General features: G+C 50.5%; 2 protein-coding genes across 2 annotated transcripts; both read right to left on the bottom strand.

The window, feature by feature from the left end:
* Positions 1–116: 116 nt before the first annotated feature.
* Positions 117–21386, bottom strand: LOC125968706 (unconventional myosin-XV). Its single transcript, XM_068650831.1, is given in 67 exon segments — positions 117–603; positions 669–809; positions 1033–1166; positions 1431–1564; positions 1868–2001; positions 2092–2252; positions 2609–2783; positions 2845–2939; positions 3019–3149; positions 3222–3304; positions 3370–3443; positions 3535–3607; positions 3686–3752; positions 3850–3965; positions 4149–4354; positions 4426–4500; positions 4570–4823; positions 4961–5079; positions 5183–5298; positions 5364–5439; positions 6060–6119; positions 6188–6303; positions 6379–6496; positions 6586–6679; positions 6781–6841; positions 6931–7026; positions 7117–7207; positions 7398–7717; positions 7790–7892; positions 9033–9249; positions 9348–9539; positions 9598–9670; positions 9740–9933; positions 10000–10106; positions 10199–10327; positions 10489–10584; positions 10656–10786; positions 10870–10951; positions 11021–11053; positions 11407–11491; positions 11576–11751; positions 11820–11937; positions 12152–12276; positions 12358–12403; positions 12475–12626; positions 12712–12789; positions 12879–13004; positions 13144–13275; positions 13363–13458; positions 13543–13666; positions 14320–14378; positions 14453–14559; positions 14973–15141; positions 15380–15493; positions 15841–15904; positions 16521–16624; positions 16706–16711; positions 16806–16896; positions 16971–17045; positions 17304–17413; positions 17497–17560; positions 17632–17714; positions 17803–18495; positions 18582–18779; positions 18873–19190; positions 19272–19391; positions 19743–21386. Coding segments are annotated over 67 exon segments (10041 nt in total). The 5' UTR covers positions 21372–21386; the 3' UTR covers positions 117–501.
* A 175-nt stretch (positions 21387–21561) lies between these two features.
* LOC137840300 (unconventional myosin-XV-like) lies at positions 21562–24735 on the bottom strand. Its single transcript, XM_068650644.1, has 3 exons — positions 24642–24735; positions 22524–24541; positions 21562–21744 (listed from the first exon to the last, which is right to left on the bottom strand). The coding sequence occupies exons 2-3, from the start codon at positions 24477–24479 to the stop codon at positions 21562–21564; spliced, it is 2139 nt and encodes a 712-aa protein (XP_068506745.1). The 5' UTR covers positions 24480–24541; positions 24642–24735.

Here is a 24735-nt window from a genome sequence, read left to right as displayed (position 1 = left end):
CAGAGCAGTCACGTGTCACGAGGACGCTTTGGCCATTTTGGGACTCGTTAAGGCGTCTGACCCACAAAACTAATTATGTCCCAAGATAAAATAGAAAAATAAGCTAACTCCGTATCTTTTTGGTTGTTGGATGAACTTTTACTTTAAAAGTTTTTTTTGCATTAAAACATTACATATTGAACATGCATTATCATTTTCTTAAACAAAATAACATACGTTTGTCTTTAAAAAATGACAAAAACAACATACAAAATGTATATCATGTAAAACTGTAGTACGTAGAAAATATAGTGACTCACTTTGATCTTTGGTTAGCAATTTTCTAGTAATGCTACAATATTTAATACATGTACACATTTGACGCATTTGCCAGTCGCAGCATTAGGCACGCTTGCTAATTAGACACATAAAGGAGCTAAGCTTTTTTTTTTTTTTGCATAGCAGCTTGAAGTGCAATGAACAAAAATACCAAGATTTTAGCATGGTCTGGTTTGTGGAGCACTATAACACAGTGATCTCGCTGGGCGGCAGCGTGAGCTGCTTCTGGCGCGTGGACATCATATTCTCCACCTGCATGGCGACCACTCGACACAGCTCCAGCCCCTACGCAAAAACACCGGCGGCGTTTGGGCAAATACCTCCGCAAGACTTTTTCATCTTGTTCATACCTGCTCGAGTTGCAGCTGGATGAGCCGCTGCGTGTCCGTGTCACCCAGGACCAGGTCCACGTACGGGTAGCTGGCCCCGGCAGAGGGCCTCTGCGTGCGGCTGGATTGCACCTCGGACAGAGGGACCACTGCCATCACGTCCTGCGGCGGACAAACGGCACAACGTTGGCGATAGTACTCTCTGGATTTGATTGAAAATTCAGACCATGGAAAAAAAAGTTTCAAGAATCCACTCCAGAAAACACTTGGAAAGTTTTGAAAAAAAGGAAGTCAGCCATTTTGGTTCCCAGTAGCCACTTGATGCTCCTTTTGTCCATTTCTCTGCTTAAATAAATTTGCTAGCATGCTTTGAACGTGTTCTCACATGTGTGCTTTTATGCAGGAAGTGGAGACCGTTTTGATTGACAGCAACGATGCAGGGGGCATAGAAGGAGGTAGAGCTGCTGCTGTGGATGTAGAAGAAGGACGAGCCAAACATGGGGAACGCGCTCACCAGTCCTAAACACACACACACACACACACACCCGGATTAGGCTCTCATTGCATATGCATAATAAGGGACATCATCAAGATTCATTTGGCGGCTCGGACAGCCAACTTTTATTAAAGCGTTCGAACAGCGCTAAATGATTTCCCCAGAGCTCCGAATCAAATATTGCGATGACAGCTGGAGTCCAACTGCTCAAGTTTGTATCAAGTTTCCTTGTGGCACTCGGCGCACTCGTGACTTTTTGTTCATTGAATTCCATTTTAAGATCTCACCCATGAACTGTGCTCGGGCCTGATGCGGGCTGAGGGTCTGGAGCTGCTGCATGTGCTGCGTCGCCATGGCAACCCACTGCTGCGGTGGCTGCTTTTTGAAGAGCGGCGCCGCGATGTACTCCGACAGCTCGTGTCTGGGAAAGACACGTACATCTTCTCACTCGCACAACTCCACTTTTTTTTTTCTTAAGTCGGCACGCTTCTCTGCTCCACTGACGCTTCCAGCATGAAAAAGCGACAGATAAGAGGACACGCGAGTCGTGCGACTGATGCCCAACCTGTCAACAAGTCTGTCCTTGCATGCTTGTTGAACGCCGTCAGTGCCAAAACCGGGGGAAAACGCCAAAAGTGTTGGGACGCCTCAAGATCCATGATTGATCGACAAGTCAGCTGTTACGAGGCGGTTTGAAGCACAAAATCAGATGACAGTGACTCACATGCTCGGGATGAAGACGTTGTCTTTGGCTCTGTGCTGCAAGGCGGCGAGCTTGGAAATCTGCTGGAACTGTTGATCGCTAACTTTTCCTGACGGCAGAACATTCAGGAGACCTTTGCGGTAGTCCGGAAGGATCTAGTGACACCGGCAAAGAACACGTATTTTGAGTTTTTTGAGCAAAAATATTACGCGTGTATTGTCGTCACCGTTGCGCATGCGCTGTACCTGGTTGTAGTGCATGGTGACGTAGAGCTCGTTGTCAAATTTGAGCGGCTGCGTCCAGACCACGCGTCGGAACCAGAAGCTGAAGTTGTTGTCCACCAGTTCGGCTTGGGTGGCCGCGTCCAGGATGTACTCATGTTTGCTGAGCGGACGCACGTTCTGACCTGACCGGGCAAGTGCCATTTTTTTAATACCAGTTGAGTTCAGAAGGCGGAAACCCGGTGAGACGGTCCAAGCCACCACATTGGGCAAGGTATGTGATAATTATTATTATTATTATTTTTACATTTCATCGATAACATACAAATGTCAGCTAACAACAGGAAACACATTTAGCAGTTTGTCTAGTTATCGGGTCACAGCGCCCTCTACTGTTGGTGTGGCCAATCGCGCCCAATTCTGGAGCTAACAGCTGCTGTACAAAAATGTTTTTTTTTTTGTTTGTTTGTTCACACCGGACTCGGTTGAAATGAGCTTTCACCGTTCTGAAGCGAACTTTGCGGCAGTTGTTCAAACGCACCTCCGTCGGTGACCAAAAAGATGGCGTACTCCTGGATGGCCTCCAACCTGAGCAGGCCCATCTCGTAGCACAGCTCCTCCATCACCTCCAGGGAAACGGAACACGTTTTGATCTTCACGTGGCGTTCCAGGCCTCCCGGAAAGAGGAACAGCTGACGCTTGGAGCTTCTGCCAGCCTGAGGGCGTCCAAACCAACGTCAGAGCGCCAGCCGACCAAACGTGCCGACGACCTTTTACCATCATGGCTTTCAGCTCCATGTTGTTGGGTGGGACGCTGCGGCCGCCGTATTGGAACGTTTTCTCCAGGTTGTGTTGGCACGCCTTGGCCATCCCTGAAACGTACAAAAGTGTTGGGACAGCTCATTGCTTTGACTGCTTGTTCTGACTCTCACGGGGTCGTCGTTGCGATACCCTGATACTGCACCCCGGCGCCCAGGGAGGCCTGCGTCAGGTATTTGAGCAGGAAGGGCTTGAGGACGGCCGAGCAGCGAGTGAACGCCGTCAGGATGTAGAGCAACCTCCACCCTCGCTGGCAGCTCTCACTACAAACACACGGCCAAATCTGGTTTTGGACTCGTGCATGTTGATGGTGTGGCGTGCAACGGAAAACTCACGCTTTGGAGCTGCTGTTAGCTGTGATTTGTTTGAGCACTTGACAGTAGGCCTCGTCCCTCATCAGGGTGAACTCTCCTACCAACTGAGCACACACACCTGGAAGTCATAAGGTGTACCTATTGTAGTGTCCGGTGATGGCGCACATACCTTAAGGAAGGTGCTGACCACTTCCTGCTCCGTCAGCCCCTTTAACGGCGCGTCCCCCATGAAGCGCATCACCGCTACACAATGGACACAAGGTGATTTTCCTCAAAATTGCAATAAGGCTGTATTTTTTTTTTTGTGTGTGTAAGATGTAATTAGATGACGCACAGAGGAAAAGGTCCGCCGCCACTCGGTTCATGGCCGGATCGGTGAGCTCGATGAGGGACTCGCTCAGGGGAATCTGGAGACAACACGCAAGAGGCATCGGCAAAAAAAAAAAAAAAAAAAAGACAGTCAACAAATGTTATTAATGAAGAACCTTGGAGAACTTGATCATTTCAGGCTCCCTGGAGACTCGGCTCTTGTTCCTATTCTTCAAGGAGTCCCTGAAAGCAGGATTCTTTATTATTTAGTTTATTGAACAAGATGAGTTTGTAGCTGTTCATTTGGAATCTATCACAAGAGACATTGAGAAGTAATTACCCGCTCCCAGGGACGGCCTGTCTGAAATACTTCCTGGCAAACTCCAGCATGTCGTATTGACTGTCCTGCAGCGACGTCTCGTCCACGTCTCCGTCCAAGCCATCCAGAGAAATCCTCTGAGCAAAACAAAGATGGTCGATATGGTGGCCAATTGATTCAGTGACAATGTGTCTCTCATTTGTGAAAAGGTTTGGAAATTTGTGGTTAAAAATGAACGCAAAACGGATCAAATTCTGCACGAATGAGTCAAATCCAAAGGTCAAGCCCAAAAGCGTCATCTGTGTGGCGTGTCCTCGCACCTCGATGGTCTGATCTATCTCGTGTGCGGCCGCGGCGGACGCCACGGCGACGGCCACGGCCGACGACCCGGCGAACCGCTCCGCCCCGCCTCGGGGTTCTGCCTTGCGGTCCAATGGAAGGGACAGGAAGTCGGGAGGCGCCACGGGGTGGACGCACTCGGACGGAAAGGCGCCGGAACGACCAAACACGGCGCCGAACTTCCAACCTGGCAAACGTGGAGTGAAAGAGGTTCGTGAACGAAAAGGCAAAATTGAGAAGTTGATCATCATCGCTCACCAAAGTCCTGCGTGTCCTTCTTGAGCTCCTCCAAGAAGACCACCTTCTTCCTCACCACACAGCCATAACTGTAACCTACACACACACACACGCAGCCAGCCATGAAGCGCACACACACGCTGGGCTCGTCCGCCACCGACCCACCTTTTTCCAGGCCGTCCAGAACCTGCAGCCGGACCACGTCGCCCTTGTGCAAGTTGAGCAGGTGTCGCCGCTCGGCCACAAAGTTGCGCTCGGCGATGACGTACTGGGAATCCTTCTTGATCTGGCCGATGAAGTCGTCCACCAGCCGCTTCACCTGCGGCGCCTTGGCCGAGAACAAGATCAGCTTCTCCTTGCTCAGGTTGAACTCCAGCATGTTCTCCGAGGGGATGCTCACAAACAGGACGTCGGCAAAACTGAGACAGGGGGACAGTTTGGAGTCACCGGACCGGTGACGAACTTCGTCATTGACGCATACGGACGTCAAAGTTGTATTTTATCTTTGACGTCTCTATGCGTCAATGGCAGTGGCCACTTGCTGCGGCATCCGTACGTGTACGCTCGCAGGACTTGGAAGTAGTCCGGAGCCGCGGCGCTGCTCTTCACCGTCTTCAGCAGCTTGATGCCGCCTTGCCACACCGACAGCACCTGCACGCCCGTTCCCACGCTTCCCTGCACGCAGAAAAAGCGGCCCGCCCGCCCGCCGCCGCCGCTCTACATACTGTACGTCTATGTATCGATGTTATTATTATTTTTTTCCCCCAGGCACCCTCACCGATGCCGGGAAGAGTCGTGAGAAGTAGATTTCCCAGGTGTCCGTGGCGGCCGCGACGATGCGTTTCTTCACGTGTTCCTCCACCGGATCCGTGTTGGGTTGCACCCCGTGTTCATCTGTGAGTATCACGAGTGTGTTTAAAACGTGTGTAAAAGTGGCGTGGGAAGAAGAGAGAGACTACCAAAGAGAGCTTTCATCCGCTGCCTTTCATCGCGGCGGATGCGGACGCACGCCTCTGACAGGGTGTCGTTGACGATCTGCGGAGGAGCGCGCAAATTAAGCACGCCGCTTTTCATCTGCCGCGTCGGCGACAAAGCGGTGACGACAAGCCGCGGGAAAAGAAAGAACGGAAAAAAAAAACCAGCCAAAAGGAGCGCATCAAAGGATATTTGGAGACGCTTTGATGAGCTCAGTGGCAAATCGCAATCACAACGGCCGCGAGTCAACGGAGTCAATGTCTTGAGTGTCTTTGAGCGTTACATTTTAAAAGTGTCTTTGAGTGTCAGGACGGTCCTTTGAACGTGACTGAGGGTCTACTCGGGTCTTTGCGTGTCAGGTCATTAAGGCAGCGTGTCTTTGAGTGCCATGTCACAACATCAAAGTGGTGAATGTCTTGAGTGTCTTTGAGTGTCACCTTTTCAAAGTGTCTGAGTATCACGACGGACCTTTGAACATGACTGGGCATCTACTCGGGTCTTTGAGTGTCAGGTCATTTAGGCAGCGTGTCTTTGAGTGCCATGTCACAAGGGTTGCTTCGGCCACATCAAAGGAGTCACGTTGAGTGTCGCGACGGACTGACTGAGAGTCTACTCGGTCGGCTCTTTGAGTGTTGGTTAATTTAGGCAATGTTGTCTTTGAGTGCCATGTTGCCCATCACCTGTTTGAAAATGAGGTCCAGCACCAGCGGATTGTTGAAGCTGTCCTTGGGATAGAAGACCTGCCGAGAAGAGATTCACTCAACGCACCGTGTCGTCACACAGTCCAAACAAATGAAGGCTTAGGCACCTCTTTCCTCAGGTAGAGTTTCCATGAAACGTTGGTGTAGGTGTAGTGATCCTGATTGGCGTTCCGGTGCAGTTTGGTCTGGATGCTCTCCGATTCCACCGGAAGCTCTCGAGAAACTGCCGTAGGTCCAAATTCACGTGAGTCATGTGACCGGGAGTGTTTGCGTGAGGCGTGGTCAAGGGTGTGAGGACCTGACGGCGGGACCGGCACCGGACGACAAGGCGCTCTGCTCTTTGTGTTGTCGGTGGGCTGTGAAGTGGTCTTCGGAACGGCAGATGCAGAGGGGGGCGGGGCCACAGGCCGCTTGAGCTAAAAGTACAGCAAGCGTCATTAAGTACCGCCGTCTTTGAGTGTTGATTTTTGTCTAACTGTCTTTGTGTGTGCGTCGGCACGAGCACCTGCGGATCAGGACGGTTGTCCATCTGTGGTTTTAAGATCTGCAAAGCTTCATCGCGAGGCGTTTGCTTCTTCTTAAATTTACCCTCTGGTCTCCTATATGAGAAATGTACCACAATTATACACGCGTGGCCTGACCTCACAGTGCCTTCTGTGGTCATTTCATGACCATCATTAAAAAATAATAATGTTGCGACCTTTTTCCGGGGGCAGATGGCTCCATCGGGGGAGGTGGTGAGTTGTACCGCCTGATAATTTCTGGAAGGAAAAAAAAAATCATATTGATTAGATATTATTCGAAAATGGATGCTTGAGAATATTTAAGTTTAATAATATAAAAGTTTGACCTTGAATATCCTGACTAGGCACGATCTGATCAGAAATCCGAGAAGAGTACTTCACCACTTCGCCAGCAGGGGGGGCAAGAGACGTGGTCACGGGGGCTACTCACGCACGCACGCGCGCACAAACAAACACGCACAAATCAAAGTTGACAAAAATAGACTTGAGAGAGGCCAACGTGTGATTCTTACCAAACGTTTTGGCCGGTTTGTCACGATTGATGGGAATTCCGGGAGCTTTCCTCCGAGGACCGCTGTCCCTTTTCACGTCATGAGACGCAGCCTGAGGTTTCAAATGGACTCATTAGTGCAAATATTGTATTCATAATTATTACAAGCAAAAATTGAATTTTGATCACTATTCAACAAAAAAAGGTGCCATGTCATGAGAATCAATTGCAATCTGAGTGTCATTGAATTTTTTTTAACATGGCTAATTATCTTTGAGGTTTTGTTGTCTCGAGTATCTTCACCTGCGCGTTAGCCTGTGGCGGTGAAGCGTTCCCGCTTCCGCCATTTTGACCGTGGGCCGTCTGAGGGTCCGGCTCGGACGTGGGAGGGTACGAGCGGGACGGCGGGCCCACGTCGGCGTAGGGAGACGCTGTGAAGTTGGCGTACGGGCTGGGCGGGATGTTGGCGTACGGACTCGGCGGGATGTCGGCGGCGTACGGGCTGGGGGGGTGCTGGAGCAGGGGACTGGAGGGGGGGCTCATGACGGGCGAGGTCGGGGGGCTCGACACGGGGGCCGCGAAGGGAAGTGACATCACGCCGCCAACGGGAAGCACACGAACAGCTGCCAAACACACAAACATTTGCGTCCCTCACATGATTTACAATGTGTGGTGTTTATTTTTTTTGCTCTGACCGCCAGGTGGAGGCGGGGGGCCGCCTGAAGGGCCTTGCTCTTGCCACCCAACTCCTCCGCGGCCCTTCAACCTGCTCAATAGCAGCGCGGCCGAGTCCGCGTCCTGTCAGGGACCACAAAGATAAGTTACAGCCAGTCTCTGCTAAGGGAAGGAAAATGCATGACAAATGCCAGCAAATAAAATCAAAGAAATACAGTCTAGTAAAATGACATTGTGTTGAAACTGCTCAATTAAAAATCATCATTACAAAAAAAAAAGACAAAAAAAAAAGTGCCGATATCTAGATGGGTAGCTGGGAAAACATCAGGTTTGTTTGAAAATGATGTTCTTCGCTTTGACTTGACGGTCGGTCGGTCGGTCGGTCGGGGTGAGAGCGCTGAGCGGAGGCCAAATCCTACCGCTGGATTGTGGTGAATAAAACATGCTGGCTTATACTTGAGGGAAAGCTTTGGAAAAGGCCGGGGCAATAAATAATAAAGCAGACTAAAACGCAAGTGCTGTATGTGGAGTTGAGATGTTGAGACACCCACCACACTGGCCCCGCACGTCAACTCGGTGGATGACGCTAACGTTTCTCGCGTACGCTACAAAATTAGTCACTGACGCTAACCAACAAACAATTACCAACTGAATTAAGCGACCACAAACAGCCAACAAACCCAGTTAAACAAAAGACTTGGTCATTGACCAATGACTAAGCGAGCGCTAATGACTATCATGCTAAAAAAACAAAGCTAACTGACTAACTAAACAAGCTAACTTGTTTGTATGTCATCAAACAAGCTAACTAGTTTCTACGTAATCATGGTTACCCCCAAAAAGCCATTAAGTCATTTGTACGCAATTCCAATAGCTAATAAAATAATCTGCCCAAAGGAGTTTGAATGTAATCAAGCTAACGTAACGGAAGAACCAATGTAGCGCCGTATTGCTTTCCATCTTCAATCAAAGCATTCGTGCGTCACAAATGAGTCAAGTAGCGTGCGTGGGTGCGTGCGTGCGTGCGTGAGGCAAGTGTCAGTTCCCGCCCGGTAAGCTGATCCGCTGCCACCGTCGCCCGGCCAGCTTCGTGAAATCACCGCGACCATCTGGTGCCCGCGCCGCTTGCGCTAACCGGGTAACGTAATCTGGCTTTGTCCGACACATCTGATACACGTCCATTCCTGTCGGCTGCTTCCGATAGCGAGTGAAAGACGGAAGCTGCGGTGAAGTTTGGCGTTTTTTGCCGCGGATGGAACTTACTGCGCTCCCGTCGGACAGCACCGGGTCAAACAGGCTATCCAGGAAGTGATCCATTCCTGGATGAGGTTCCAGGTCTAAGGAGAACATACCTGCTTGGGTCACACAACAGTTGTGTATGTGTGTGTGTTTGTGTGTGTGCCTACCCTGGCCATCGAGGCCAATGATGGCCGACGGTATGAATCCGTCATTGCTGTCAAAGCCGCCACCTAGCAGACTTCTACAAAATCAAGTCAGACAGTGTCAGGAAGACTTTTTCTCCCCATTTTAAAACCACTACATACTTGGCTAATAAGCGTCCGTCTGTCCGTCTCTTACATGCTAGCATTGGCCCGCACGCGTCCCGGTTCCTGAGCGGAGATGATAAAGTAGCTGCTGTGCTTGGGGAAGCGGGCAGGCAACTCCAGGTCGGACATCAGGTCCAGGACGTAGTCTGAGCCCTCCAGCTCCACCCGTTGCGCCGGCTCCTTGAGCAGCACGGACCAGCCCTGACGGCCTTCCGTCACGCCCCTGAAAACACTCAATGTTTTAGAACGCTGACCATGTTGGGTTTTTTTCTTCTTCTTACCTGTGTTGCAAGATGTCTTTGGCCATGTTCTCGCCTGTGGTCCAAGAGTGCACCGGACACAGGACGGACACGCCTGGAGGAGCGCACACGTTGAGCCGAGGAACAAAACTCATTTGGATGCTGCGGCGTTGCGGCCCCGTACCATCCAAGCAGTGCACGTGGAGGAGGGTGTGCGCCCTCTTGCGGTTGGCCGTCCACTCCAGCAGACACGGCGGGTAGGTGCGCGGGTAGCCGTCCCCGCCGCCGCCGTTGCCGTCGCGACGGCGCCGCATGGCCTGCAGCAGAGCGTGCTGACACACCGAGTCGTAGCCCTCCGGCCCGTAGTCCGACACAAACCTGAGACCCCAGAACGTGGCTCAACGCGTGGTATGAAAGTTGGGCGCATGGGTTAGTCCAACTTACTTGAGCAGGTGCTTGGCCAGCCTGGGAGAAGGCGGGAAAGCGGACAGACACGAGGACATGAGGAGCCAACCGCGCTCGCAATTCAGCACGTTGGGATTCCTCCAAACCTGCAAGCGGGTCGACAAAAGGCACGGCGTGACTTCCGAGGCGGTGATGCCCCCCACCCCCCCGAACCGTTGCGTCGGCGCTCCGTCGGGACCTGATTGGCCACTTGAGCAAAGATCTCGTCCCGGAGCTCGGCGTTGGCGAGCCCTCTCTGGATGATGTAATTCCCAAAGAGGTTCTCCTGAGCTCCGTTCAGCTCCGGGTCGCCCATGAAACGTAGAATCTGACACATGATGTACAATCAGCTGAGTCTTGAATGTTAGCTAGTAAAGGAGGTGCTAGCCAGAAAGTTAGCAGGGTCAAACTAGTTGAGAGTTGCTTCTTGGAATTTGTCAGCTAGTTTGTGTGTGTGTGTGTGTGTGTGTGTTGAATGGGGTGCAGTACCAGAAGAAAGATATTGAGGGCTCCTTGCTTCAAGTTCTGATCCAGTCGGGTCAGGGAGTTGTCCAAAGGGGCCGTCAGCATCCCAAAGGATGGCTCCTAAAAAGCCGTGCCCGACCTTTAAACACAGCTTTGTGCGCGAGTGCATGTGCGTGCGTGCGTGTGTTCACCCTAAATATGGCGCGGACGTAATGAGTCATGAGGTAGTTGTTGATGTCCAGGGGCAAGGTCAGCTGGGGTTCAACCTGAACTTTGGGAGCCTGGACTAACGCCAGGCAGTCTGAGTGCAGCTCGGTGCCACCTGCAAACACGCACACACACACACACACACACACACACATGCTCACACACGCGTGTTTATTTATAGGCCCGTCCCGTGCGCACCTGAAGCCGCCTGAAGCAGCGCCGCCAACTCAACGGGGATGGGCAGCACCGTCACGTTTACCACTTCTCGGTTGAGGCGGTCCTACACACACGCGCACGCACACACACATTTTTGTCTCAGCATGTGACCGTCGTCATCTTCCTCGCTCACCTCCTCAGCCTTCCTCGCTGGCTCCACCACCGTCTGATGAAATGACAACATCATCAAAATGTCAAATTAATGAGCTCATTCATCATAATTACGATTTGTTTTTTTTATTTTCGCTTGGCACCATTTTGCAGGGTCTAAAAAGGGACAAATTCAGTCATGGCCATTTTTTGAACTAAACTTAAAACCGCACATTTGAGTTCCATGTAGGTTTTTAATTTATTTTTGTATTCAATTACATGATTAAGTTTTAAAATATTTTTTAAACACAATGTTAATGGGAGCAGAGTTTTGCTTAGTAAAAAAATCCAAATATTTTGATTTTTTTTCAATGAAATCATTCATGAAATTATTATTATTATAATACTGTCCACGACACTTAGACGTACCCTCAAGTAGCGCTGCCGATTGACGACGATTCGCATCGTGGCGCGAAACTTGACGAGACATTTCCTCCTGCGACTAAACTTCTTTCTGTGGCGAAAACCAATCAAGTGTCAGATGTTGCAGTTTTGCAGAAAGCCGCGCGCCGGCTCGCTCGCTCGCTCGCTCTCTCGCCTGACGACGAAGCCTTTGCATCGGGCCTGCAGCAGCGTCATGCAGCGGCGGAACTCCACAAAGTTCTTGCGGATGAAGTACATGCGCACGTATCTCTGCAGCGTGAGGGCGGCGATGTTGCGCACGCGCTCGCGCTTGCCCTCCAGCAGCCGGTGCAGATCCTCCTTCAGGAAGATCTGCGCGTGCACATGCAAGTATTTTAGCGGCTCCCTCCGCGTGCGTGCGTGCGAGCGGGCCAGCGGACCTTGGTGACTCCCAGCTGGTAGGAGCCGACCTTGACGGGGCCCAGTTTTCTCAGCATGATGACGCAGTTTTCTCCGTCGGGCGTAGGCGCGTCTTTCAAGCAGAGCAGCGCTTTGTACCTGCACAAACTCTTCATTCTCAAGCTTCTAAAAACATTCCAAATGCTTCATTGTAGCTTCATGTAAAGGATTGTAAGCCAAACAGAAAATCCACAAATTGATCTCCAAAGTGGAAGTCATTCAAGCTCTTGTCCGCTGAGACAAATGTGTACATCATGTCAGCCATGAAGCTGATCCCATGTCACGGCAACGTGATCTACATGCGGCTTCTCACCTGCTTAGGAAGCTGTGAAAAGTCCATCTGACGGGATAGCCCTCCTTGCGGATGCGGATGGTGTCCATGATTCCTGAGTAGCGCAGCTGCGCGCTCACCAGCTCCAAGTCAAACGTTGCCGCTTCCTAAACGGCCGCAAAAAGCTCGCACGTGAGCTCTTCCGTTCCGGAAAGGTAGCGCGGCCGGCGGGGCCCGTCGTTAGCTACCTTACGCTGGTTTGGTTTGATGCAACGCACAAAATACGGGCGACACCTTGGAAGAAAAAAAAAAAATCGGTGCATGGACACAAGGGAGATGCAACTTTTACCCACGTTGTCTTCTACCTCTCCATCTTCTCCAGGAGCTCCTGCAAGCTGCTCTGGAACTTGGCGCCGACCGTGCCGGGCTGGAAGCGGCGAGCGGCGCTGCCGCGCCGAGCGTTGGAGCGATTCTGCGACGTTTCCTCAGAATGCTTCAGGAAGAGCTCGGACACCATCTGGAGGCACGCGCACGCAAAACACAGGTGAGCACTGAGCTGGCCCACCCACACGCAGATGACTGAAAAGTAGTCCAAGTCTGACTCCGTTTTTGCTGCGGATGAAAAGGTCCAGGACATCTTGGCGCACCGTGTCAAAGTTCTTGTCCAGAAACTTGGTCACCTAAGACCCAAAACATGAGACAACTTTTTAATGAGTCACAACTACTTGACACTCATTTGTGAGAACTTTGGATGTCTTCCCGCTTTTACCTGGTAGGTGACTTTGCCAGCGTAGTGCTTGAGGGTGAACTCGGGCAGCGGCATCTTGGGCTTAGCATACAGGGGGTCGTTGCCGTGGTGATAGTGGCACTTCTGCAAGAAGGTGTGGTCTGTGGCCTGATGGATGGACGGGAGAGCAGGTGAGCGGCGGCCATCTTGGTGGCCATCTTGGTGGCCATCTTGGCTGCCATCTTGGTGGCCATCTTGGTGGCCATCTTGGCCGCCATCTCGGCCGCCATTGGCGCTCAAGGCTCACCTGAGGGAAGCCGCACTGGTCGTCAAGTACGCGAAGTATCCCGTGAGGCTTTGCCGCGATCAAGTCCAGGCAGGCTCGGTCTTGGCCGAAGGGCTGGTGCCGCCACTCGATCTGCTCACGCATGTACTCCTCCTACGGGCCAGATCTCAGATCTCTTTTTGGGTTTTTTTGTGATTTGCGGACAGGCTTGGTATAAAAAAAACAAGGTTTTTCCCTGACCTGCTCCTGCTGGATGGTGACTTTGTTAAAGAAGAACTGCAAAGTTTCGTTGGCGTAGTTGATGCACAGCTGCTCAAAACTGTTCACCTGGAGATCCTGCAGAAGTTTTATTGAAACGGTGCGACCTTCATTGTCAAGTGGCAGTTATAACTAATACACGGTGAAAGAAAAAGACGTGACCTCGAATCCATAAATGTCCAGGATGGAGATGGAGAGCGCCTCGTTGCGAGGGTACACCCGTCCGTTGATACGCTCCGTCAGCCAGTTGAAGAGCAGCGCGTAGAGGATCTTGGCAACGGCGTCTCTACGAGACACGAACACGCGCAACAGGGTTGCTATGGAAACAAGGGAACCTGGTTGCTATGGCAACAAGAGGGCATCTGAAAAGATAAGCCCCCCCACCCCCACCTCCAAACCTCTCCGAACACCCCCGAACGCTCGTCTTTACATCCTTTGTCCTTACTTGCCCCCTTTCAAGGGCGGCAAGAAAATCTCAGCAAGGTTTCCCACAGCAATAATCGAGTTCGATTCCATTTTCCTTATTCAAGTTTGAATTGTCATCATTTTTCATCAAACATATAGCAAGTATGATTCGGAGAGTTTGTAACATGTCAGAAAAAAATCGTCGTTTTCCAAAGTGCAAGCAAAAGTTGCATTTGGATTCAGCACAGAAAATCGGAATCGAAATTTACTGCGGAGAAGCTGAAATTGGCAGCATTTGGACAAATTTCATTTTAAAAAAAGATCTAAATGATGATCAAAAATAATTGTCGATTAGTTGTCAATTATTCAATGAATTGTTACACCTCTAATATGTAGAGGGCCAAGGTGTATTTTGAGGCCACACTTCTGGCAGCTAAAAAAAAAAAAATCTTTTTGCTGGTTTCTTGTGACCACTAAATGGTGAAATCATAAAAAAAAAAAAAGGCTAAATCCATAAAATGGACTTGAACTGACCTGGCATCCACGGCGCTTTCCACTGTGAGCGGTGTGGATATTTTTTCCCTCGCCGTGTCCTGCAAAGGCAACACATCAAGCCTTTTCATGAAGCTTGCGTGTCATTGGCGTGTCGTTGGCATGTGGCGCTCACCATGACTTTGAAGGTGACGCACTTCTGCAGGCCTTCAGGCGACACCTGCAGCAGCTCGGCGACCACTCGTATCTCCCGAGTGCTCACCACCGCCGCCGCCGCCGCCTCTTGACCGCCTCCGGCCTACAGGGGGCATCATCGAAGAGTGTCGTTAGCGACGGTGGCGCAACGTAAGGAGCGCATTGTCTTCTTGAATTCGGCCCATGGAGCATTTCCATGATTAAGAGTGCTGTCATTTATTTTTTTCTCAGAATTGATTGATCAAAATGGGATGATTCATTCTGATTATTCATTAATTTTTCATCATCTCATCCAGTAGTTAGTTTAAACATTGTTTTCTAAAACAAATAATGAAATGAACAATTCTATAGTTTTAGTTATTTAAAAAAATAATTGACTCATTATGACCCAATTCATGATTTAAACTCATGAATATTTTAGTATTTAAAATGTGAAGTATTTTAAACCAACATTCTTATAATATTAAATAATTTAAATAAAATAAAAAAATGTATATTGCCGTCAACCTGCTGCGACTGGAAGTAGACATTGCCGAGGTGGAGGATGGAGGAGAGGAGGCGGTATATGTCCTTTTGCTCCTCAGCACTGAAGCGCAGGATGTCCATGGAGCTTAGCAGGCGGCGGAAGTCCTCCCCGTCGTCCTTGCCTGCGATTTTGCAGTCGCCTCCCTGCGCTCGTGGCCACACGCGGGCCTTAAAAAGCGCCGCTCCAAAAGCCCAGCGCTCACTCCACTGGCGCACTCTCATTCATCAATTACATCAAACAGAGTGAAAGGTCACCCAAGCCACATTTACATTTGCTCCCGTTCATTCATCAACGTCCAGAGGACAAATGTCACCTTGGAAGCCAGATGACAAGTCATTTGTGAACCCCGAAATTGATTGGCCCCACGCTCCGTGCACGTACCTGGTTGAGATAATAGTAGGTCTCGGCGTCTTGCAGATACAGCGAGCGTTTCTCGTGCGAAGGAAGCCCTGCCAGCATCTCGTAGAAGATGTGGTAGTTTCGCTCCGATTTGGCCTCAACGCAAGGAAAAAAAAAAAAAAAACATTTTAATCGGAATACATGGATGGATGGATGGATGGATGGATGGATGGATGGATGGATGGATGGATGGATGGATGGATGGATGGATGGATGGATGGATGGATGGATGGATGGATGGATGGATGGATGGATGGACGGATGGACGGATGGACGGATGGACATGTTTGATGGGCATCAGGATTAAAGCCACACAGCATCATGTTTGACACCTCACACTGACTGACTCATGAATCTCCTCTTTCTCACACTCTGACTCACTTGTAAGAAGATGCCGTGTGTGTGTATGTGTGTGTGTGTGTGTGTGTGTGTGTCCAGTTTACCTGAAAGACAATGCGAGACTTCTCCAACAGGTACTGAGATGTTATGGCACCGCTGATTAGGCCCCTGATTAATTAAGTTAGAGTGGACACACACACACAGTTGAGAGTTAAGTAACAAGCGGTGCATGTGTAATGCATTAGCGTCGTCTTTGGCTAGGTCAGCTTGTCGGCTAAGTGTGTTAATGCCACACGTCAGAGTGTTTCGATTCTCTGCGTGTGTGGTATCGTTATCGCAGTGGGCGCTACGCTACTGCTTACATAAGAACCACACCAAGGAGGTAAGAAAAAAAAAAAAAACACATTTCCTTAGTGGCAGCGTCATTTTTAACTGTTACAAAAAAGAATGACAACAGGCTTGCTAATTTTTTGTCTCATTTATCCAAATTGTGCGACTACAAATAGCAACTATGCTAATTGGCCAATTATTTTCTCATAGAAGTGTCAAGAAAGAGAGTTTACATACTATTATTTCAAATATGCTAAAAAGCAGCTAAATGCTAACCTGGCAAAGGAACGCTTGAATGAGCTGAAATGCTTTGACTAGCTTAAGAAATGTGGTACAAATTTGACAATTTCTGCATAAATTGTGGAAAGATTTTCGAAGTTGTCACAGTTTCGCAAAACATTTGCCGATGTCGAGAAATACGCGAGGATTTTGCCATGGTTTGCTCAGCACTCACTCCTCCATGCAGAGCTGGGTGAATTTGCCAAAGCGGGACGAGTTGTCGTTGCGCACCGTTTTGGCGTTGCCAAAGGACTCCAAAAGGGGCGTGGCTTCCAAAATCTAAGAATACATAAATACACAAATTACCACGGCAACCCCCCCCCCCAGCAGGCTCGACCACACTGCGGTCGAATAGCTTACCTGGATCTGACGCCACACCGTCAAGACGAAGGAAATCAACCATAGCGTTAGCTAACATTTTGGTTCACAGTTCATGAAAAAAATAAAATGGCGGGCCTACCTGTTGCGCCACGTTGCGCTTGTGATGTATGGCTGTCAAGTAACGCAGGATCAATTTGGTGGCTTCCGTCTTCCCAGAGCCGCTTTCTCCACTGCAAACAAATCATGCACAATTGGGAGAATTTGCATCACGTTAAAAAACAGAAAAACAATACAAACTCGGTACCTGATCACGATACACTGGTCGTCTTTGGCATCCATCATGTTGGTGTAGGCGAGATTAGCGATGGCAAAAATATGACTGCAACACAGACACACATTTTACTATCACGCGCTAGTTCAATGAACGCTCGACGATACCTCTAAGCTAGCAAAATGGACTCTTAAGTGTAGCATTAGCTAGTAAACTTCAATAACCCAAACTAGCAGGTTGGACTTTTTCCAAATATAATACATCAAATAACAGGATGGACTGAAGTAGCCACTAAGCTAACAAGATGGCTTCTTAGCCATCAGACTATGGAGGTAAACTCGCCGTTGAACAAAATGAGAGTCTTACGGAGGGTTGTCGCTCAGGCCGTGGCCTTCGTATTGCAGTACCATGTCTGTGCCGTAAATGTTGAGCAACTTGTAGGGGTTGACGGAGACCAGGATGCTGCCGATGTACGTCTTTTGAAAGAAAACATACAAGTGTCTTTGTAATGGGATGCGTGCCTTTTGAGCTACTACGTTCACATAGGGAGCAAACTTACATAAATGAGCTCCTGGTCGTAGCGTTTCTTCAGGTTCATCAGGACGCTGGTCTCATTCAGTTCGCTGAAATTAAACGGGTAGGATCTCGACAATGTCTTGGCTCAACACTCAGATATTTGACTTGTGAGGCTTACGGCATCTGCGTCAAGTCCTCCATGCCCTCAGCCCAGCGCTTGACCCTGTGGCCGGTTGTCGGCATGCTTAAGATAGAGTAGATCTAAAAAGAATAATTAACAATGGCGTGTAACTAGGCTGAAGGATCTGGTCATCATGGTCCAAATTTGAGATGATTCTCTGTGAACTACCTTGTCATACCAGCTCTGCCCAGGATCCCTCTCTCGGACAGGAGTCCAGTCTGGATCCTGAAGCTGTTCGTTCTCGACGTTGGCCGTGGGTAAATAACTGTCCAACACACCGGTCTCTCTATACATGGACCACTTGGCCAGATGCTGGACGGTGCCATGAGGTAAAACTCTTTCAGCAGCCCACACGTCCTCCCCTGTTTCACCGCCGCCTCTGGCATTCCGGGCCCAGTGGCCTGAGTGCGGCCCGTAGGGTGGGACTGCAGCGTAACGATTATCCGTGCCGTATAGCGCCGGTGGGGGCCTGTACGAAGCGTAGCGAAGCTGCTGGTTTTGAATGGCATTGGCCAGGTTGGGATTGTGGAACCGTCTTGTCAAGATGGAGCCGTCCGGCAACCTATGGGACAAATGTGGCTCAAGTTGAATTTTTCCTTACCTGATCTCTTGTGGTTTCCTCCCTCACCTGTAACGGATGCCACGCAGTTCGTCGTTCTTCAAGGCGGAAGAGAGGTTCGGACTGTCGGGTTTCGGTGCTCCAGTGAACAGTGAGTTTTGAGGGAGATGAAAGAGATCGGAAGAACGAAGGGCCATGTTTTTCCTCAGAGCAGCGGTGAGGTTTGGCTGCTGACCAGGGATGACCAGGGAACCATCAGGGAGTTGATAGGAAGCATTCCGAAGGTTTTGATTGGCAAGAGCCTAATGGGCGGTAAAAGCAGGAAACCGTTTGCAATCTGTATACCGTTTGCAAAATCATCAATGCGAACAGAGTTAGGATGATGTACTTTTGACAGGTCGGGAGTGAGCGGCTTGCGCGGGTCGATGATGATGGTTCCGTCAGGCAGGGTGTACGATACACCCTTGAGGTGAGGGTTTTGAAGGGCAGCGGTCAGGTTCGGGCTCTTTGGTTTACTTGGGTCAACAATCATGGTTCCATCGGGGAGGGTTAAGGTTGCCCCCTTCAAAGCTGGGTTATTAAGAGCCTGATAAGTTCAAATAAGGTCAAGTTTTACAATTCGGAGAGACCAACTACTTTATCATGTCAATATATTTGCAATCGGCAGATGACAACAAACCTTTAACAAGTCTGGCGGGATGGGTTTATTGGGGTCTCGAACTCCCTCTGGGAGGTTAAAGGAAGCATTCTTGAGGGTAGGGTTCTGAAGGGCGTTGGCGAGACTCGGAGAGACGGGCTTCCGCGGGTCGATGATGATGGTCCCGTCGGGCAGTGTGTAAGATGCCGATTTCAGGTAAGGGTTCTGAAGTGCTGCCGCGAGGTTGGGGGATTTTGGTTTTTTCGGGTCAATGACGATAGTACCGTCAGGCAGTGAGTAGGAAGCTTCACGTAAGGCGGGGTTCTTTAGGGCCCTAGCGAGGTTTGGTGAAACAGGTGCCTGTATGCCAAGACACAGATTGTCAAAGGCAGAAACAATGTGTATTCAAGTCATTCATTCTAGTCACAAATCATACGTTACTTGGTTTTTCGGGTCTATAATTGTGCCATCGGGTAGAGTGTATGAAGCTGTCCTGAGATCCTGGTTCTGAAGCGCCCTGGCAAGGTTAGGGGACATGGGTTTCAGGGGAATTCGCGGGTCCTGCACAGGGCAAAATTGACAGTGACACCACTTGATGAAAAGCACTTGCTTATACAGGCTGTCTAGAAAAAATCCTGAAGGGCCACAAGAGACATGATCAATTATGTTTGGAAGATGCTGTTTTGAACAGTTTGAACATTTTCAAAGGCGCAGGAAAAAGTAGACAAGACGAGGGAGAGAAGACCATTAACTCATTTTAGATCGTTATTTTAAGTAACTAACAAATTAGACAAGAATCTTTGTCAATAAACACATGCCTACTGTAAATTAAAAATGTTATACAGTATAAGTATGTAGCCTATATATTTTTGGGCCAGCCTGTTTATGAACAGAAGTTGCTTTAATACCCACCCTGATAACTGATCCATCAGGCAAAATGTACGAAGCGCCCCGGATTTGCTGGTTTTGCAAGGCTTGACCGAGCTGCGGTGAGGAACGTGGTTCCGCATAGGGTGACAAAAAGGTTCCGTCTGCCAGCCTGTACGATGCCCCCATTAACTGGGGATTGTGTATGGCACTTGCCAGCATTGGTGAAGAAGGTGGTGGAGGTTTGTAGGGGGATCTGAGTTGCAAAGGAGTCTGATAGCTTACTTGGCGGAGGTTTGGGTTTTGCTGCAGCGCGCTGTGAAGCTTGGGGCTGACGGGAGCGTAAGGGTTATGGCGTTGCATCATCGGGGATCTTAAAGACGTAACGCTCTGGAAGTCGCCACGGTTCTGTAAAGCGTCATACAGCAGCGGTGCCGGGCCAGGCTCGGATATGTAATCGTACCCGGTAACATATGTCTGTCCGTATGGCGAGTGGAGATGCGGTGTGGGATAGGAAGCCACACCGCTGAGTGCTTGACCGTATCTCATCGCTCCAGAAAGCAGTGGAGACGAATGCCCAGACGGGGCTGCGTAGGGCGACTGTGGCCTTTGAAGGGGAGAAGCATAGGAAGCATCTCTGAGAGCCTGGTTTTGCAGCGCTCTGGAAACCAATGGGGAGGAAGGGGCCATAGGCTGTTCATAGGGAGATAACGGTCTTGGTAGAGGTGAAGCATAGGATGCCTCTCTCAGTGCCTGGTTTTGGAGCGCTGTAGAAACTATGGGGGAGGAAGGGGCCATGGGCTGCTCATAAGGAGATAGTGGCCTTTGCAGAGGAGAGGCATAAGATGCGTCTCTTAGTACCTGGTTTTGCAGGGCTCTGGACACCATTGGGGACGAGGGGGCAATAGGTTGCTCGTAAGGAGATAGTGGCCTCTGCAAAGGAGAAATGTAGGACGCGTCTCTCACCGCTTGATTCTGCAGCGCTCCGGACAAAAGCGGAGAAGAAGGGATCGCTGGTGACCCGCGGGGAGCCAATGGGGAAAGGTAGGAGGCATCTTGAAGTGCTTGGTTTTGCATTGCAGCAGAGAGCAAAGGGGATGAAAGAGGATTTGGTTCAGCGTATTGGGCTGACATTCTGTCCATGTCGGCTTGGGGGCCAAAAGGGGAAGAGAAAGAAGCCTGGCGAATGGCTTGATTTTGATAGGCACGAGACAGCATTGGCGAAGCAGGGGTAGCGACTGGATCGGTGAAAGGATCCACGTAGGTCGAGGTGTACAGGTCCGGTGGCTGGACGCCGTGGGCAGGCAAGAGGGGACTGGACATGCGAGAGTGTCGAGGAGAGCCACGTGGCGATGCGGGATGCGAAATGTGCTTCGGTGAGGGTGAAGGTATCCTCCTCAAGGAGTTTTGGGCAACAAGTGGACGCCCCCGGGCTACAGGACGCGGAGCATAACGGCCAGACGCCCGCCTCACAAGGGGCGCACGGTGGATCATGTGAGGTGACTGAAAAGGAGAAGACTGATGAGAAGAGTCTATAGTGAGTACAGATGATCTATTGCTTCTTATAGAGCCGGCATGGAATGGACGCACATTCTGGGTGGGTGGGGGTACTGGACGCCCTCTAAGACCCATAGGTGAAGGTCTGACAGTTCCCAAGGGAACATTTCCACCCATCTTGCGTCTGGTTAGTGGTGTGGGATCCCTCAGTAGCCGAGTCGAGCGACGGGAGAGAGTCGGGGACGCCGATCGAGGCACTTCGTGGGATAAACCTCTAGGAGATTGTCTTCTGCTAAGTTGAGGAGAGAGGACGGGAGATATAGGATCTGGAGATGATTGTCCTGTCAACCTCCTCCCTCCAAACGGACTACCGGCAGGAGCAGGTGATGCGGCTGGACTTCGCATCCTTATTGATGCACGTGGGGAAGCGGGAGGAGAGTGCTGTATCATTGAGGTTCTCGGTGACGGTGGAGGACTTCGCTGAATGACGGAAGCGCGAGGGGAAAAAGACGGTGAGGGTACCCGAGCCAAGGGGGACTGAGGTTGCATTCTGGGATGAGCCAGGGAGGAGGCCACGGGAGAGGGCGGATGCGAGATCCGTTGTGAAATGACAGAGGGGGGTCTTTGGGCATTTATACTATTCCTCATGGCTGGATGTGGGGAGGGGATTTGTCTTGGTGGCAAGATCGGTGAGGGTACCATAGGATTGGGGTGATGTGGTACCTGAGGTGGAGGGATCACAACCGAGCGTCGGGATGGACTGGGAGACTGCGGCATGCGGCGGGCAGGAAGTGGGGACATACTTGCTTGCTTGATAATCATGGCAGTTGGCGTGGGAACTGATGGAAGGCCATAACCCTGCTGGGGTACCATCTGGGGATGGGCTGATGCCATCTGTTGCAACATCATCTGTTCTTCCGGTGACATCATTGCATGAGAACTCATCATTTGTGACGACATCATCGGCTGCTGCGACATCAGCTGCTCATCTGATGACATCATTGATTGGGGAAACATCATTTGTGAGGACATGGCTGATTGCTGTGACATGGCTATTTGCTCCTCTGGTGTCATCACTGATTGGGAAATAATCATCGGATGCGACATCCCTTGTTGCGGCAACATCCCTTGCTGTGGGGTTAACATGTGTTGTGGGGACATGACTTGGTGTGGTAGAAATTGGGGTACCATACTTTGCTCCGCTAACATTTGCTGCTGCGGTGACATCGCTGGCATTAGCCGCTGAGAGGACATAATCATTTGTTCTTGCGGGGACATCATTTGCTGCTGTAGCATCATGTCGGTTAAATGTCCCGGTGCGAGAGGTACCTGGTCTTCGTACTGGATATCGGACATATCTTCAAATTCTGGATCAGGCGGAAGATTAGGTGGAGGTGGAAGCGGTACCTCGAGGCGTTCTTTTCCAAAAAGGCGCACTTGAGGTCTGGGAACTCTGAATGTCTCGCCCCCCTGAAGCCCCCCAGTTTCAACCCCATACTGATCCAGCTCATCTACGTACTGGTCTCCATACTGACCCTGTATGTCTATTATTTGCCCCCCAGAGACCTGTTGGCCCCCTTGTGGAAAACCAACCATCTGCTGAGGGTTGAAGTCTTGGTAGGGCACACCCACAACATCATGGTAGTTTGGTAGAATTTCCCCGTGCATTCCCAAAGCTGCCGCATGGACGTTATTGTAATACGCTTGCCTGCTGTCATAATAATCAGCTGGTCCATTTTCATCGTAATATACCTGCGCCTGATGGAGTCCATACACTGGATCTTCACCCATTGACGCATAGTAGTCTAAACCAACTTCGTTGTACATGGGCATCGCTTGTTGCTGCTGGTATAACGCTGCTTCCTGGTTGTTGTAGTACCCTTGGGCAACCACACGGGGGTCATAGTAGACCCCTGTGTCCTCATCATAAAGACCTTGCGCATAATATTCCGCACCGGGGTCGTAGATGCCCTCATCTTCGTAGTACCCCAAGTCCTGGTAGTCTGCCCCTGCTTCGTACGGATCTTGGTCCCCAAACGCTATCTCGTCACCGTAAGCGTCATAGCCATAATCCGGATGTCCGTGACCATTTTGGTCGTACCCGTGGGGGTCTTCCCACTGCTCGTAGCCGTGGTTGTGGTAGCCGCGGAGATGTCGTCGTCGGCTGTGGCCGCGGTGTCCCTCCAAGTAGTGCTCCTCCTCCTCCGCTTGCCTTCGCATCTTGTTGAACACGAAACGGTCGTTTAGCCATCTGGCTGCCGCGGCAACCCGACCTAGCACCGTACTCCGACCCTTCAATCCTCCGGTGGAGCCAGCCTTCTTCTTGCCAAACAAGCCCTTGAAGAAGCCGCTCTTCTGGGACGAGTTGCCACCTCCACCCAGGCGCAGCAGCATGTAGGTGGGCTTCTTTCCATCGCCTGCTGCCTTCTCCTTGTCCTCCTTCTTTCTCTTCTTGCTGGCTTTGAACCTCATCATGAAGCGAGAGGTGTTTTTCAGCATTGACTTGCGGCGCTTCTTCTTGGCCAGTCGGTTGCGTCTCTTGCCCAGGCCGAGGAACAAGCGCGAGGTGCTCTTGAGCTTCTTCCGGCTGTTTCGCCGCCGCTTGAAGCCTGAAAACTTCATGAACATCCGGGACATGTTCTTGAGACCTTTTTTCGGGATTTCCCGAACGGGAACCGGAGCGGCCTCCTCGCTCTTCTTGCCTTTCTTCTTTGGATCGGGATCGGACCTCCCATCTTTATGGCGGTGGTGGTGGTGGTGGCCGTCCTTGGATATCTTTTTGGGTTCCTCTTCCTCGTCCTCCTCGTCATCTTCATCCTCCTCGTCTTCTTCTGAGTCTTGGCCACCTCTCCTTCGCCTTCCTGTTGGCGCGGCCCTACGTCCTCCACGCCCCCGGCCCCGCCTGTCATCCTCCTCCTCTTCTTCGCTCAACTCCTCATCATCATCCTCTTCTTCTTCATCATACAGGAGCTCTTCCTCCTCCTCTTCCTCCTCCTCCTCCTCCGATTCCACTTTCTTTCCCTTCCCTTTGTCTTTCCCTCCTTTCTTCTCCTCCTTTCCTTTCTTGTCCTTCCCTTTCTTGTCATCCTTGCCTCCTTTTTTGTCACTCTTCCCTCCCTTCTTGTCCTCTTTCACTGCTTTCTTGTCCTCCTTGGCGGCTTTCTTGTCCTCCTTTCCTCCTTTCTTGACATCTTTCCCTTTCTTTTCTTCCTCTTTGTTTTTCTCCGGCTCGGCCTTGCCGCCCTTCTTTTTGTCGTCCTTCTTGGGGTCTTTCTTGCCAGGCATTTTTGAAAGCAGTTAGCTAGCGGCGCTCCACCATGGCTCGCAGGCAGGCAGGCCTCCAAATTCTGGAAGACATTTTAACGCAGACATGGGGTTGACTTTTAAGCGTGAAGAATAGAAGCTGATATGTTCAGAAGAGTGAAACCAAATGCTCCGGAGTCTGACCTTTAAGAGAGTTTGGATACGCCTTGGTGGATTTGTGCTGCGCCAGGGCCCGTCCGCCTTGCTAGAGCTCCAAACTGTCGGAATGCGGTCCCCA

This window comes from Syngnathus scovelli, chromosome 5 (genome assembly GCF_024217435.2).
Source record: "Syngnathus scovelli strain Florida chromosome 5, RoL_Ssco_1.2, whole genome shotgun sequence".
Taxonomy (NCBI): domain Eukaryota; kingdom Metazoa; phylum Chordata; class Actinopteri; order Syngnathiformes; family Syngnathidae; genus Syngnathus; species Syngnathus scovelli.
This window is presented reverse-complemented; position numbering and strand designations above follow the sequence as displayed.

What these genes read in the sequence shown, in the direction of transcription:
- LOC137840300 (XM_068650644.1), bottom strand. Translation starts at nt 24,479, where the DNA reads ATGCCTGGCAAGAAAGACCCCAAGAAGGACGACAAAAAGAAGGGCGGC. An exon ending in ATATCCAGTACGAAGACCAG is followed by an intron (nt 21,745 to 22,523) that starts GTACCTCTCGCA and finishes GGCTCATCCCAG; the next exon opens with AATGCAACCTCAGTCCCCCT.